The following is a 16,228-nucleotide window of genomic DNA, read 5'->3' as shown; positions in this document are numbered from 1 at the left end:
TTAAGATATATTTTAAAACATCCCTCCCCTGGCCCGGTGCAGTAGCCTAGCAACTAAAGTCCTCACCTTGAACGTGCCAGGATCCCATACGGGTGCCAGTTCTAATCCCGGCAGCCTCGCTTCTCATCCAGCTACCTGCTTGGGAAAGCAGTCAAGGATGGACCAAAGCCTTGGGACCCTGTACCCATGTGGGAGACCCAGAAGAGGCTCCTGGCTCCTGGCTTCAGATCGGCTCATCACCAGCCATTGCAATTACCTGAGGAGTAAATCATCAGATGGAAGATCTTCCTTTCTGTCTCTCCTCCTCTCTGTATATTTGTCTTTCCAATAATAATAAATAAATAAATCTTTTAAAAAAAACCTTCCCCCAAAAGTTAAGGAGATCATAAGAATATAAAGTATAATTAGAGAAGTCCCTTTAGAGTTACATATTATTTTGTCCAAAAGTGATCAACAACAGGGCAAAATATCCTCTTATTGACTGTTAATTCTCCATGATTTCCAATAGTAAAAAGCAAAAACAACAAACTGCCTGTAAAACCCAACATCAAAGTGACAGTATTATCAGAAGTCTGAGTGGAGGTCAAGCTCATCTCTGGGTGCCCTTTGTACTGGCCATGAGAGAGGGATGTGTACAGACAGTACCCACCTTTCCTGCACTTCTGGACCACCTCTCCCAAAAGAACGCAGGCCAACTAGCTTATGAGTGCACACACCTGCAAATCATAAAACTGCTTCAGAAGCTCAACTTCTGATGACATCAACTGTTTCATGAAACGGACCTTGCTAACAACATATTGGATATGATTTTTAAGGTAAACAAAAATCTCAACTTACTCTTCGGCAGGCAGGCCAATTAACAACAACTTGTCAGATTCTTTCCAATAAGCTACATGAACTTGTTGTTTCACATTTAGAAGGAGAGATGAGCTGATAAAAAAAAAAAACTCAAAATAAGGTTAGAATATCTTCAATGTCTCATTATGATAATAATCATTCATGAAAGTTTATATATGGTATGATTCATGACCATAGGATTAGTAGGAACATTTCTTTTTCTTTTTTCAAGATTTATTTATTTTTACTAGAAAGGCAGATTTACAGAGAGGAGATTCAAAGATCTTTCATCTACTGAGTGACTCATCCAACGACTGCAATGGCCAGAGCTGAGCCAATTTGAAGCCAAGAGCCAGGAGCCCTTTCCAGATCTCCCACACAGATGCAGGGTCCCAAGGCTTTGGGTCACCCTCCACTACTTTCTCAGGCCACAAACAGGGAGCTAGGTAATATGTGGAACAGCTGGAATGAACCAGTACCCATATGTGGTGTTGGCACATGCAGGCAAATTAGCTAGTTGAGTCATTGTGCTAACCCCAATAGGCAAATTTTTACCCACACAGAAAATGCTAGGAATTCTATAATACACATATTCTAAAATGTTTAGAAAACCAAATAAATGTTATCAATATACTCTAAAGCACTTATTTTAAAAAATAATAACAAAACAAAACCACCAAATAACTCAGCCAGATAAAAGTAGATTCGTTATAGAAAAGGTAGATTCATTAGAGAAAATATGTTTGGGGCCCAGTATGATGGCTCAGTGGTTAAATCTTCCCCTTTCAAGCTTCAGGATCCCAAATGGGCCCCAGCTCATGTTCCAGCTGCTCCACTTCACATCCAACTCCCTGCCTGTGGCCTGGGAGAGCACCAGAGGACGGCTCAAAGATTTAGGACCCTGTACCCACATGGGAGAGCCAGAGGAAGCTCCTGGCTCCTAGCTTCAGATCAGCTTAGTTCCAGCCATTGGGACCACTTGCAAAATGAATCAGCAGAAGGAAGATCTTTCTCTCTGTAAATTTCCCTATCCAATAAAAGCAAATAAATTTTATATATATATATATATATACCAAAAAAAACATGTTGAAGTTCTTTTGCTACTATTAATTAGCTGTCTGCAACTATATTCCACCCCAGTTGGTTAATTCAGCAAAACATTATATGACTATTTATCTATGAACATGACTTGCCAAAGAGATTACCAAAAAAAGAGAGACATGACTCTAGCCCAGAAGACCCAGGTATGAAAATAAGGAGCCAGAATATATGTCAGACATAAACATTCTCATGTTTTTATTATGTGCTCTGTTTTTGTAATATTTGACATTAGTCTTACTGACTCATCACTGTATAAAACTTCATGATGACAGTGAATTCTGAATATTCCTCCTGTTGTACATTTCTAATGTTCTAAGTACATGATAGTAAGCATATGAAAAATTCAGTGTTCAGTCACTTTTTCCAAACACATAGATACAGTCTAGCATGTTAACAGTCAAGATGAAAACAGAAAAAGGTGAAGACTCATAATATTGCCATTCTCTTATCTTAATAGCTTCCAGAAATTAATATAGGTCATTTTAGTCCAACTCTGCCATTTAAAGTGCATCTACACATCCAGACTTACAGGTGTTCTGAGGACCTGCAGTCTAAGTGAAGTAACTGACTGCCAAAAACAACAGAAGAAATCAAAATCGACAGATATTTGTATTATACACACTTGTTTCAAGGTGAGAAATAATTGAAACAGAGTTAAAGCCAAATAAAGGTGGTTACCTTGTAACTTGTGTTCCAGTTACATTTTCCAACATGTCAGAGAGAGTGAGAAAAATTCCTCTTACACTTTTAAGTTTCTGAGATGCTTCCGACATTGGATAATAATAAAGAATCTCTTGCTGTTAAAAGAAACAGACATGATCAGGTTCTTCAGATTTCCTATTATTATTTTATTATTATTATTATTATTGCCATGCATTGTCTAGATTCTATATTAAACAAAGAACAACAACAAAAAAGAAATTTTTTTATCTTGAAAGGGAGATTCATTCAAACACAAGGGCAGAACTATGCCTGCAGTTTGAACAAATTAACTACTGATTAACTACTCATTATTATGCATATGAGTTAAGTTAAAGATGCCAACTGATCGGATATAAAAATATATACAATCGGTTCTCGGCCTTTTGGCTAAGATCAAGTATAAAAATATATACAAAACAGGATGCTGATTATTCAAAATTGCAGCTGATTTCAAACAGGATTTTTATACTTTAATTGTGTTAATGATAGCTTATAATACTAATATTTTATTACAAAGATATTTTCACCTCCTGTGGTTACCTAACTACATTGACACTACACAAAACTTTCAGGGATTTGAAATTCAGTCACTCTCATGCTGACTTTTAAAATAAAGGTCAATAAACACATATTTGTAATCTCACAAATGAAGGATGTAATGGCAATCAGAATACCAGAATCAAAGAGAATCGACAGACTACACCTCTATTGAAAGTAGGCCCCCAATGAAACTTCTAAACATAACTGGACAACAAAATATTCAACTTTCTGCCATTGTCTATGCCAACAGTGTCAGGACCCACATAAAGAGCAGAAAGTTGGAGTCAAGATTATGCCCAATAGACTATTTCACCACAAAATAAGGAGAGAGAGGAGGGGGGAGAGGAAGCCCTACACCTGCAAAAGCATAAAACAAATTAAGAATGGGAAAAAAAAAGAGTCTTCATCAAACATGGTGAAGTCCTTGCACGTTTAAATTCAAGACAAGACTGAAATTTACAGAATGAGTGTACAAAACCAAATCACACTAGTAAAAGCAGGAAGAAAAAAAGAATCATATTATAAAATCTATCCTAAATTGAAAGGATCTGCATACTTCAAACTGATCCAAACTGAAACTTTGAGAATATCTTTTACTCTAAGTTATAGAAAACATGATAACTCATAAAATACTTTTGGCTTTTCTATATCCAAGAATGTTTCCCTGGCAGCAATTTTTGTGAAATAAAATAAATTTCAAGATCAGGATCTCCAATATGCTAAGACTTTAATATCAAGAAATGAAACATTCTGCACCTAATTTCTTTGTTGTTAGTTAAGGACATCTAATGTTCTCAAGTTACAAGCAGGCAAAATAAACTGTAGAGAAACCAGAGGAGCTTCCAGCCACACAGTTCAGTGACTACGAACATAAATATTAATGTAGCCACATTGAAAGCCCAAACTCCTTAAATATCTTTTCCTGGCTCCTCTCTGAGGAGTATTCTAAACCTTGCTTTGGTGTCTTTCTCTATAAGAAAAAAAATCATATGACACAGTGTTTCTGTCTTGGAAACTTTTATATTATGCCAAAAATAAAGAATTATAAATTTATATCTACTAACCATTCAAAGTATGCAAAGTGCAATAGGACATGTTGGCCAAATACATACTGCCGTACAACTCGAATTTTCTTACAATATTTCTAGTGTAAGCACAGCAATCAAAACATTATTTCCAGAAATGAAGTCAAACAGTGAGTACTTTCTTTTATGTCTACTTACTAATAAATGTAGACTCTGGACAATAAATAATTTTATTGTGTTTAGCCAAAATAGCAAACACAACTTTAAAATAACCATCTACCCTTTGGCCAGTTTTCTGAAAACTTCCAGCTTATGCTCCTTACATTCTAAATCTTGTAACTTGAAGAAAACAAGCTTTTGTTAAATACGTAACTTGCACAAAACCAAATAACCCTATGACATTTCATTGTAAAACATGTACTACCATAAAAAAAAGTCATTTGAGAAAGTCTCCATTCCAGTCACAAAAGCCTCACTAAAAGACCTGGCAAGCTTGACTGTCCCTAACCGATTTAATTAGCTGTATTTTAAAGCACTTGTTAGTAGCAGGCAATTGCAGCAACTCCTATTATATTCGTTGAAAATAAAAAGTCTCTCCTCATTACAATGTTGATACAGGGCTGAAAACAACCTATTCATCGGGGAAACATCTACACATTTTCCCATGGAAAGAAAGGGAAAGATGACAAAAGGTCTTAACAGTATTCTACTCAGAAAACACCCAGAAAAACTCAGGTTATTATCGTCCCAGGAACATATGCTTACATATCTCTTTTGCTCTGAAGGTATAAGGAATCAGTAATACACACAAGAAATTGGAACTGTTAGCTGCAGGTCTTTCTATATTCTTCAGAACAAAGAAGATTACAATAGCATGTACAAGCAAGCCCCTTCTTGGCCATTTCATGTGTTTCTTATATTTTGATACATTAAATGACACAAAGAAATGTATTATTTTCATAAAATGACTTTGGCATTGAGAATGGAGGCTGAAAGGACTTCAAAAACAAAGGGGGACGGGCACTTGGCCTAACGACTTCGATACTGGCTCAGACACCCACATCCCGTAAGAAAGTAGGCGGCTTTGTCAACTGGCTGTGTGGCTACTGACTCTAGCTTCCTGCTAATATAGACCCCTGGGAGAATTACTTGAGCTGGCTCAAATAATTGGATCCCAGCCACCCACATGGGACACTTGGATTGCGTTTCAAACTTCCAGCTTTCACTCAAGGCCAGCTCTGGCCATTGCAGGCATTTGGGAAGTGAGAAGGGTGTTCACTCTTTCTTTCAAAAAAAAAAAAAAAAAAGCACAAATAATATAAGTCAGATAAATGTAGATTAGTTGAAAACTTTTAAGTTGCCATTTCTGAGGAAAGAAAATGGTAGACGAGATGCTTTGAGAGACTATCATCTTGTGGAATTGGATCCATGGCCAAACTGTACTTAGTGTTTTCCAAGTAGAGAAGTTTCCAAAAGCATTCTCTCCACACTCATCCAATCACCATGAAGCAAACTGAGCCTCAGTTGGGAGAGGTGAGTGGTGGGTAGAAGGCCAGAGCAGGTTGTCCCAACAGCTGAGACCTACAACAGCTTCAATCGGAACACTGCTCTTGGAAGGAATTCATGCAGTTCTCAGAAGAGCCTGCTTACTTCTCTTGAGAAGGTTGTTGTGAGAGAGCAAAACCACTCCTTCCTTGCTCTCCTCCTGGCTTCCTGTCCTTCCTGGTCCTTCTCTTGTCCTGCCAGGATGTAATGCAAACAAGGAACCCTGTGCAGAAGCTGACTCAGTGGGGCCACCTGATGTTGGACTCTCAGCCAACTGAAATGTGAGCTGAATACACCTCTTTGCTTTATCCAGTACTCAACCTTAGCTCATTTGTAATGGCAACAGACAACAGTAATTTATTTAGAAGTAATTTAGTAATTTATAAGCAATATTTTATATTATAAATAATTTATAATATGTAACTTTCACATCTTTAACATATAAAATACAGTAAGTAGTCTATGTAGTAAAATTATTACCAAATTATGGAATTATTAAAAAAGAGCTAGCACTACAATATTGAAGACAACAGCATGTAGGTAAACAGGGTATACTCTGGGCCCTGAATTGGGCAATTATTCTGAAACAAAACAGGGTTTAACTTTAGAATCTGTTAAGACAAATATAGCTCAAATTTACAAATAGTCACTTAAAATTAGAGTTTATAACAAGAATAACAATGATATAATCAGCCAAAAATAAGTAACAAAAATATTATAGGCACTAGTACTGCAGTGTAGTGGGTAAAGCTGACACCTACATACTGCATGGAGCTAGTTTGAGCACTGGCTGCTCCACTTCTGATCCAACTCTCTGCTAACGCACCTGGGAAACCAGCAGAAGATGGCCCCAGTACTTGGGCCTCTGAACTTATGTGAGAAACCTGGAAGAAGCTCCTGGCTTCTGGCTTTGGACTGGCCCAGCTCTGGCTGCAGCAGCCATTTGGGGAGTAAACCAACACATGAGACCTCTCTCATTCCCCCTCTCTCTTTGTCTCTCCCTTTCTCTCTTTATAACTCTGCATTTTAAATAAATAAATCTCTTTTTTTAAAAGAGTGAAATATTACAGAAAAAAGCAATTCAAGTACAATTTTTAAAAGATGGCAGAAACATATGTATCTATAATGCATACAAAGGATTTCATCGAGCTTGTCAGAAATTAAAGGTTGCCATATAAAATTATGAGACACATAAGAGACACATTGAAAAAAACACAGAATGACAAAAAAAAAGACCTTTCAAAATATATAAAGTAAAAGTATATAGAAATAATGGAGAAAACAGAAAAATCTCCATAAACGTAGGTTTCCATGCTTCTGTTAATTATGAATAGGCTAAGCAGACACAAAATTTGAAAAAGTCTCAAAAAATGTGTGGGGGTCAATGTTGTAGTAGAGTAGCTAAAGCTGCTGCCTACGATGCCACTGTACCGTATGAGCACCAGTGTGTGTCCCAGCTGCTGCACTTCTGATCTAGCCCTCTGCTAATGCACCTGCAACAGTAGCTGACGATGGCCCAAGTACTTGGGGCTCTGGTTCCTGGCAAAAGTCAAGGCTATATATGTTAGTTGTGGCCATTTGGGGAATGAGCCAGCAGATGAAAGATCTCTTTCTATGTAACTTACCCTCTCAAAATAAATACGTAAATCTTTACAAAAAAAAAAGAAGAAGAAGAAGAACAAGAGCACCAGCATTTGGGAAGGGGGCTAGCATTATGGTTCAGTACATTAAGCTATTGCTTACAACATGGTGCACCCTATTTTGAGTCCCAGCTACTCTGCTTCCAACCTAGCTCCTTGTTAACGCACCTGAGAACACATCTGCTGATGGCCCAAGTACTTGAGCCCCACCACCCACGTGGGAGACCTGGATGGAGTTCCAAAGTCCTGGCTTCCTCCTGGCTCGCTTCTGGTTATTGTGGTCATTTGGGGAGTGAACAAGTAGATGGATGAGCTCACGCTCTCCTGCTCTGTCACTCTTTCAAATGAATAAATAAATATCCTTAAAAAATTATTAGGAAAAGCAACCTGGTTACTATAAAGAGTGAAGAACGGGGAATGTCAACATCTCGTTTCGTAGAAATTGAGCCCTTTATTTGTGTGTACTATAATTATTTTCTTACGTATAAGTAAAAATACCCAAAATTGGATATTATCTCAGGCAAGGGTATTCGGCAAGCATTGAGAAATTAATGAATGATAAAAAAAAATGTGAAACAAACAAAAATATTTGTAAGCTTTAAAAGAACGTAACAGAACATGAATCTGTGTAGCAAAGGCAAGAAAGCAAAGAGAGCAAATGGCACACATTTCTTTGGGGGAATGACTATGACAATGGTTACCCAACTATACATATTTGTCAAAACTCACCAACTTGTATGCTTAACACTGTTGTACTTCATTATACACAAATGATACCTCAATAAAGCTGACGTAAATGAAATAAAATCACTGAAATTTTAGTTTCCAAGTCTGCAGATATTACAAGTATATATTCCCCTTTCTCCTTTTCCTGCTGCTTAACTGGTTAATTCTTTCATTTTTTAAAAGCACTTACCGTAGGAATCAATCATGTCTATAATAAAGTATAAAATATGCAATTTAAAGAGTAACAATGAAACACAGTTAATTCACTTTTATTTCGTTCTTAAATTAAAAACGCTCACGGACAGGGGCTGGAGTTGTGGCACAGTGGGTGAATCACTGCCTATAATTTCAGCATCCCAGTTCAAGTTCTGGCTGCTTTACTTCTGATCCAATTTTTTGCTAATATGCCTGGGAAAGTACCACAAGATAGTCTGAGCACTTGGGTCTCTGCCGCCCACGTGGGAGACTCCCCAGATGGGAGTTTCTGGATCTCGGCTTCACCTCGGCTCAGCCTTGGCCATCACAGCAATTTGGAGAGTGAACCAGAGGATGGAAGCTTCCCCGCCCCCCCCGCCCCCGCCCGCCCCTCCTGTCTTTCAAGTATAACAAAGAGATCTTAACATTTTTTAACAATGCTCTTTATTTCCCGGGAAGATGCCTGAGAGAGGACACCCACCTCTTCCTTAGATGCCTCTGAGTCTAGTTGAAGTGTGAGATACATAACGATATGCGGGGTGTTCAGGACCTCCTGCTGGGCACTGTCAGCCGCATCTCCCCACAGAAGCTGCACTAAATCATTTGTGTTTGACTGTGCCTTTTTCTCTCTTGGCTGGGCAGTTTCCTTCTTCACAGCATAGGCGTTTTCAAACGTTAGTTTCACCTGTAAAAGTGGAAAATGACTTGTTGGCTTTCCAACAAGGGAAAAGTCAGCCACAAGTCCTGCAGACAAGGCTCTGTACATGCACTGGTGTGTGCGTGGAAGGCACGCCAGGGAGAGTTCCTGTCGGCAGAGGCCACAGGCTCCCTGCAGGTCCATAATAAGTATCTATGGCGTCTGCAATGTATAATATCCTGTCCCAAAATTCATTTACTGAAACAAGATAACTATATTGTAAATTACTGACTACAAAAACACACACTGTGTGCAAACAAATGTTACTATGATCAGAAAGTGCAACACAGTTTAATACTACATTCCAAATGCAGTAGCTGCTGACTCCTGGGTGAAGACACAAAGTAGTCAAGAGCCTCCTCTCATAACCAGTTAGCTGTCTTTTCAAATGCAGTAGCAGTTTACATTTTCTTCTCTCAGACATTCTTTGTGGTCCTTTAAAGCAAAGGTCAAGGATAAAGAACTAACAGTATGCTGGGACATGGAATACCACTGAGAAGACTATCAGTTTATCAAGCTAGTTTTAATTTCATGGTCTGATGTCAGGATTGGGAAAGAGTCCAGAATGTGACCATTTTCCAGTGGCTGAAAGCTAGCTTCCACTTCTCAATTACCTTCCCTTGAAAAAGGAGATACCTGTCTAGACACCACTTGGTCAAAGACAACTCGCTTATTTCAAGGAAGGACCAGACAGTGTCTCAAAAAGAAGTTTCTGATAGTCAACACATCATCAGAAGTTGCAGGAAAACAGACTACTCAAAGTTTCATGATGTCTTTAAAATATGTTAAATTTTATAAGTCAAAAAGATTCATGCTTAATCAAGAAAAAAGAAGCTTAATCAATCCTGAAAGGCAGATAACATGTGTGTACTGTAGGTTACATTCTGGGAAAATATTAAAAAAATTATTTCTAAGACACAGAAATTATCTTCTCTCTTAATATTATAAGCCATTTTCAACACTGAACTTACATGTATGATAAAAACTAATAAGATAGTCATTCTTTTTAAAAATGAACTTTTTATGACAAATGTTAAGCATCTTAAAAATATCCATAACTCCACCTATCAATTTTGTTGTTCATTCACATGATACTATAAAATAGTATAATACTATACTATACTATAATACTATAAATAAACATACAAATATGAACACAAATACAAGCATAACATCTAAAATCTTTGAATAGGCAGTTGATGAAGTGAATGGCTTGCTGATCAGAGGATTCTTTTATCTGAGAAAAGAGAATTTAGGAGCTTCTGAAAGAAAATACATGGTAGCCTTTTGTGGCATTCACTGGAAATGTGAGAAATCGCAAGAATTTGAGAAATTCTTGAGTATAAATTTTGTGATATGGCAGACAGAAGCTTTGAAGATTTATTTCCCCCGGACCCGGGGCTTTGAAGAGGAGCTCCGCATGGAGGTGCAGGAATGGAGGTGGGGAGCAATCTGATTGGAGGGCCATAAGATGAGTGACACCTAGGCAGGCAGGCAGGAGTGAGTCTGTAGAAGTGTGTGTCCGGGACAGCTGAGCAGAAAACCTGAGCAAGGCATGTCCCCAGAGGGGGAAAATGTTGTCTCAGAATGGTGAGGCCATCTTTTCCAGCTGACATTCTCGTGGATGGAAAGGTCAAAAGATATGGCATAACTCACCAAAAGTGTCAAAAGCAAACGAGCTAAAAATACAAAATTCACCAACTTTCCTTTAGGCAGTAATAACAACCTCAAATTTAAGGCTGGTTTGCTATGCCTGGTGGAAAATGACATATGTGTTTGAAAGCTAAGTTCCATGTTATCCTTGGCAGAAGACCTGCCTTCTTCTCTGTGAGGCAGAGACCTAATCTCCTCTCCATGACAAAAACCCAAACAAAAACACACATCACAGAACCCCCCCATTAAAATTCTTCAAGGGACCAGTTCAGCTGCCATTCTTCTGATTTCAGAGCAGCTGGCACATAATGCGAAGATAATTACACTTTAGAAGGACATTTTTAAAAGCTCGCATGTTAAACAGCTATAAATGTCAGGAAATCAGGGTAGCCTTGATGAAATGAAAAAGGGTAACAAAGAAAAACCAAACTGAGTTAAGAGCTGTTTTTTAAAAAGGGGTTGACATAAATAAATATTAAAGATATTACATGTCTTATAAACAAACACTTTAATTAAACAATCCCTAAAGTAAGTCAGTAAATATGAAACTTTTCTTATGGAGAGTTTTCTTGCCATTCTGTAGACTTTAACACAAGCCAAGGTTCATGAGCCCTCAGCTGCTCTCTCTTTCTTGTGGGATTTGACTATCCTTTTCTCCTCCTTTCCCTTTAATTTAGGACTTAGAGCACTTTCCTCAGGTCCAAGGACACACACACTCTATATGCTCACCAGTTCCCAAATCACTTCCTTTTGCTTTTATTATCCCCTGCATCTATCTCTATTTTCAACTCATCCTATTTAAGAAGCAATGGCTTTTTAGCACTGACCAAAAGACCCCTGTCTCTGCTCTGGCTACCAAGCTCTCTACAGACGGAGCCAGGGCCAGAGCTCTGCCTCCGGAAGCAGCTGTGGGCGGCTGCCTTAGACTGCACTGTCCCTCCCACAACCCTGATGCTGTTCCCTGCAGGTCTCTTCCTTCCCTCTTTGGCTACCAACTGGCAGATGCTTTCAACAGTTCTTAGTCAAAAATGTGAAGGAACCATCTGGCCCAGCAAATGACTTCCCCTGAACCCTCTTCTCTGGCAGCTACACTGGCAGCCTTCTCAGCCTTCTCTCCTTCCTGCTAGAAGTACTGTTTCCTTCATTGCTCCACATCTCAAATCGCATCTATGTCTCCTCCACCACTGCAGTCAACATCTTTGCTCAGATCTTTCTCACCTTCCTTATGCAAATACTGCAAACCTTTCCGCCTGGTTTCCAGTCCTCCCATTTTTTTTTTCACCTTCCTGATCCAGAGTCATGTTTACCTAAAAAGCAAATCTGGTCACATCACATCCTCCGCTTTAAAATGTTAACATGACAGTAGGCATTTGACCTAGCAGTTAAGATGCCAGTTAGGATACTTACATTCCAGATGGCACTAAGTTTGATATCCATCTCTGGCTCCTGACTCCAGCTTCCAACTACTGCAGACCCTGGAAGGCAGCAGTGAGGGTTCAAGTGATCGGGTTCCTGCCGACCACATAGGAGACATGGATGGGACCAACTCCGGCTGCTGTAAGCACTCGGGATGAACAAGAAAATAGGAACTATCTCTTTCCCCCTCCTCCCTCCTTTTCTTTCTCTCTCAACTAAATATTTTAAAATAAAACATAATATATAGATGGCTACCTCTAGGCCCAGACAATAATTTTATAAATTAAAAAAAAAACTTATTATATTGTTTCCTAATTTTTCCATAATGCAAGTATTACCTTTGTGTAACAAAGAGATAACAAAAGCTAAAACAATCAAGTATCAGCTTTTCTTTAGGCCCAAGAAAGAGCTGATGTCGAGTCCAATACTACTGTATGATCTGCAGGCTGATCTCCTACAGGAGGTGCTGGGAAGCTGTATAAATCAGCCCTGGTCAAACACAGCTTGAGGCCAAGCTCTGTGAGCAAGCCAGGGGAGAGGAGGAGGATATGCTACACACACGGCTGTGCATGCTGAATACGTGAGAGGGCAGAGCTGTGGCAAGGGATCAAGATCATGAAAGTTGGTCAACGAGAATGGCATTTGTACTGTCATTCTTACTGTAAAGGTCTAATTTGTAAAAAAAAAAAAAATTCTGCAACCTTTTGTTTTAAATATTTCAACTCTACAAATTGCAAGGATGCAATAAGGATCACCCGTTATTTTCCCTCATCCACACTTCATCATTGTTACCACGCTGCTACATTTGTTTCTCTTCTCTGCATCTCTTCTCTCCAATCTTGTTCCCTGGGCTTTCCAATCTCCTCTCTCCACAGACATACTACAAAATTTTTTGGCTGAACCATTGCAAAGTTATTTGAAGACATTTCCATACATCATCCCCTAATTGAAGGATTTATCTCATGAGAATCATGGCATCCTCCTATACAACTAAAACATAATTACCACACTTACAAATTTTAGCATTATATGTAACACTGTTACATTCTAAAATTCAGGTCCAATTTTTTCTCAGTTGTCCTCACACTGCTGTTTTCTACTGTCTCCAGTATCAATTCAGGATTACTGACTATATTTCCACTGATGAAGCCACAGAGAGTGATCCCATAAGACTAACACGGAGCTAAACACTCCCCATTGCTTGGCGACTTGGACATCATTGCACAATGCACCACTCACATATTTATGGTGATACTGGTATAAACAAGTCTGTGCCTTATCAGTTGTGTGAAAAGTAGAACTTACACAATCTGTGTATATACATAACACTTGATAACAAATGACTACTACAGGTATCGACCACACATAAACTGTACTCTTATTTTTGATATTTTACGTATTTTATTTATATTTTAATAAAATGGTATGCTGTGTTAGACCCATAGTAATCTCATAATTGAGTGTTTATAATATCTCCTCACTATGTCATTTTCTCTTATGCCTGATTTAAGTCCATGCATTTTGTTATCTTGGTCTTAAGTAGTAACAGCTTATCCCAAATAGATACAGCACACAATCTGGGTATACAAACCATCCAGCTTTCTCTAACTATATGCTCTATTCTCTAATACTCATACAATGACAGAACTGCCTCATGATGCATTTCTCAGACTATATCCTATCATTAAGTGATATGTGGTTGTATTACATGCCACTTAGTCGGCACTAGTCTAGATCAGTTCTCTGGTCTTATAAATTTTTGTCTCTTATGAGAATGACTTTTTTTTTTAAATAAATTAACTTCAACATTTTACAAAATGTTAAAACCTGGCTTTAAAGGAGAGGATCTGGGCTTTTGTAGCTCACAAAGTGCAGTCTTTGCTTCTGGACTTCATCTAGTATTCTGTTTCTATCAGAAATTATTTAGAAAGCAGATATGTGCGGAGCTAGAACTGGACTCAGAGACTGCCCTTGTACAGAAGGCCTCTTATTACAGATGAGGAAACTGGAACCCACATGAGTTTGGAAACTTGTTCAGAGCAAGGTTTAATTTGACCTCCTTGTCCCTGGTGGTGTCTGTATCACACCGAACCATCTCCTGGGTCTTCTGTTGGATGACAAGAAGCAGCTGCAGCCTTATATATATAAAAGGGTACTGTTAGGCACTTCCAGATTTAAATGTTAAAAATCTCCTGTGGCATTTTTGATAAATCAAAGCTCTTCTTTTCTTTTTGCTCGGATAACTGTTTCAAATGACACAGATGCAAACTGGGTACAGGAACTCTTTCTGACACAAGTCCAGATCAGCTAGCTTTGGCCAAGCAAGAATAAGGGAATACACATACTAAGATCTACACAGCTTGTGTGTGAACTGAAAAATCATGTTGTAGAGCCAGCTTGAGCTCCAGTTCTAGAGGTTATTAATCCTGCAACTTTGGGCAAATCGTTATATCTATTTTATATATATATTTAAAGGTTTATTTCTTTTTATTTGGAAGTCAGCTTTACAGAGAGGAAAGAAAGAGAGAAGGTCTTCCATCTAGTGGTTCACTTGCCAAATGGCCACATTGACTAGAACGGAATGGATCCAAAGCCAGGAGCTTCTTTCAAGTTTCTCATGCAGGTACAGGATCCTAAGGTTTTGGTGCCATCCTCCACTGCTTTCCCAGGAAACCAGGCAGTATGTTATCGAATGCAGGCATTTTAAGCAGTGATATAACCACTGTGCCAAACACCCACCACTGAAATACTTGTCATTTGTTCTTTCTCTTTTTTTTTTTCCCTGACAGGTGTGGACATAAATGAATTTGCAAATATTGATCATATGTAAATACATTATGACTCCGTCTTAATATAATTTTCCCTTTTTGAAAACAGAAGAAATGTGGCTGAACTTGGTCAACACATCCACAACTGACTTAAGCAAGTGGGCGAGAAGCCTGTCCCTAAGGGTAATGCACTGCTACTTTACTAGGAGGAAGCCAGCTTAGTTGATGCTGTCATTCTTCACTAGGGTTTGGTAGCTAGCAACTGTCCAAGGCCCTAGTACCCTGACTTGCCCCAGGACCCTTCCACATGAAATGACAAAGGCTATATCAGCAGACCTTATTTTAGCACTGTAATTGGTAGAATTTCACACATTGCCCTACCTCTCTACCTTTATCCATTCTTAGGTATTGCTGGTCACTGGTTACCATATCCGGTTTCTTCATTTTCTATTTCTTTATACATTTCATGTGTACATGCAAACATGTGTACATCTGTTTAAGGGAAGGAAGTGTGGGTCCTGGAGCTATAGCTCAGTGACTGAATCTCCCAGCTGCCCCGTTTCCCATCCAGTTCCACACTTGTGGCCTGAGAAAGCAGTGGAGGATGGCCCAAAGCCTTGGGATCCTGCACTGGTGTGAGAGACCTAGAAGAAGTTCTTGACTTCTGGCTTTGGTCTGGCTCAGCTCTGGCCATTGAGGCCACTTGGAAAGTGAACCAGCAGATGGAAAATTTCTCTTGTTCCTTCTGTCTGTTAAACTTGCCTTTCCAATAAAAATAAAATAAATCTTAAAAAAAAAGAAGTATGAAGAAGCAAAATCTTACTTATTAATAAATAAGGAATTTAATCCACAAGACTTATTATTTATTATTAGTATTTCAGAATCTCAAATAAGATGCTAATAAGTCAGAGTTACAGAGTGAGAGATATCTTGCATTTGATGACTCACTCCCTCAAATGGCAACAATGGCCAGGGCTGGACAAGGCCAAAGTCAGGAGCCAGGAGCTTCTTCGAGGTTTTCCCCATGTTTGGCAGGGACCCCAACACTTGGGTCATCATCCACTGCTTTTCTTGGACCGTTAGTAAGAAGCTGAATAGGAAATGGAGCAGCTAAGACAAAAACCAGCTAGTAACCATACAGGATATCAGCACTGCAGGCAGCAACCTACCGGCTGTGCCGTGCTGCTGGCCCTAGAGGATTCTGCTCTTCACCCCTGACTAAAACAAAAATAACTTTATCCTCTCACGGCATGATGGATCCTCCAACCTATCTAAACACACCACCTTCTTGACCGCCAGAGAAAAGTTAATCTCTGATGCTAAATATAACGGAGTATTCATAAATACATACTACTTTCAAAATACATCTAATAACCTTAAAAA

General features: G+C 38.8%; 1 protein-coding gene across 1 annotated transcript in view; it reads right to left on the bottom strand.

Annotated features, from left to right (window-relative positions):
* INTU (inturned planar cell polarity protein) overlaps positions 1-16,228 on the bottom strand; it is a 79,342-nt gene that overhangs the window by 37,384 nt on the left and 25,730 nt on the right. The window contains exons 4-6 of the mRNA XM_040966857.1: positions 8,793-8,996; positions 2,617-2,735; positions 838-930 (exon numbers count right to left, since the gene is read on the bottom strand). Coding sequence (XP_040822791.1) covers positions 838-930; positions 2,617-2,735; positions 8,793-8,996 — 416 coding nt within the window. The remainder of the gene's footprint in view (positions 1-837; positions 931-2,616; positions 2,736-8,792; positions 8,997-16,228) is intronic.

The sequence above is a fragment of the Ochotona curzoniae genome, unplaced genomic scaffold (assembly GCF_017591425.1).
Source record: "Ochotona curzoniae isolate NIBS_2020 unplaced genomic scaffold, NIBS_Ocur_1.0 scaffold_4506, whole genome shotgun sequence".
NCBI classification, from domain to species: Eukaryota; Metazoa; Chordata; class Mammalia; order Lagomorpha; family Ochotonidae; genus Ochotona; species Ochotona curzoniae.
Note: the sequence above shows the minus strand (reverse complement) of the source record. Positions and strands in the feature narration are given on the sequence as shown.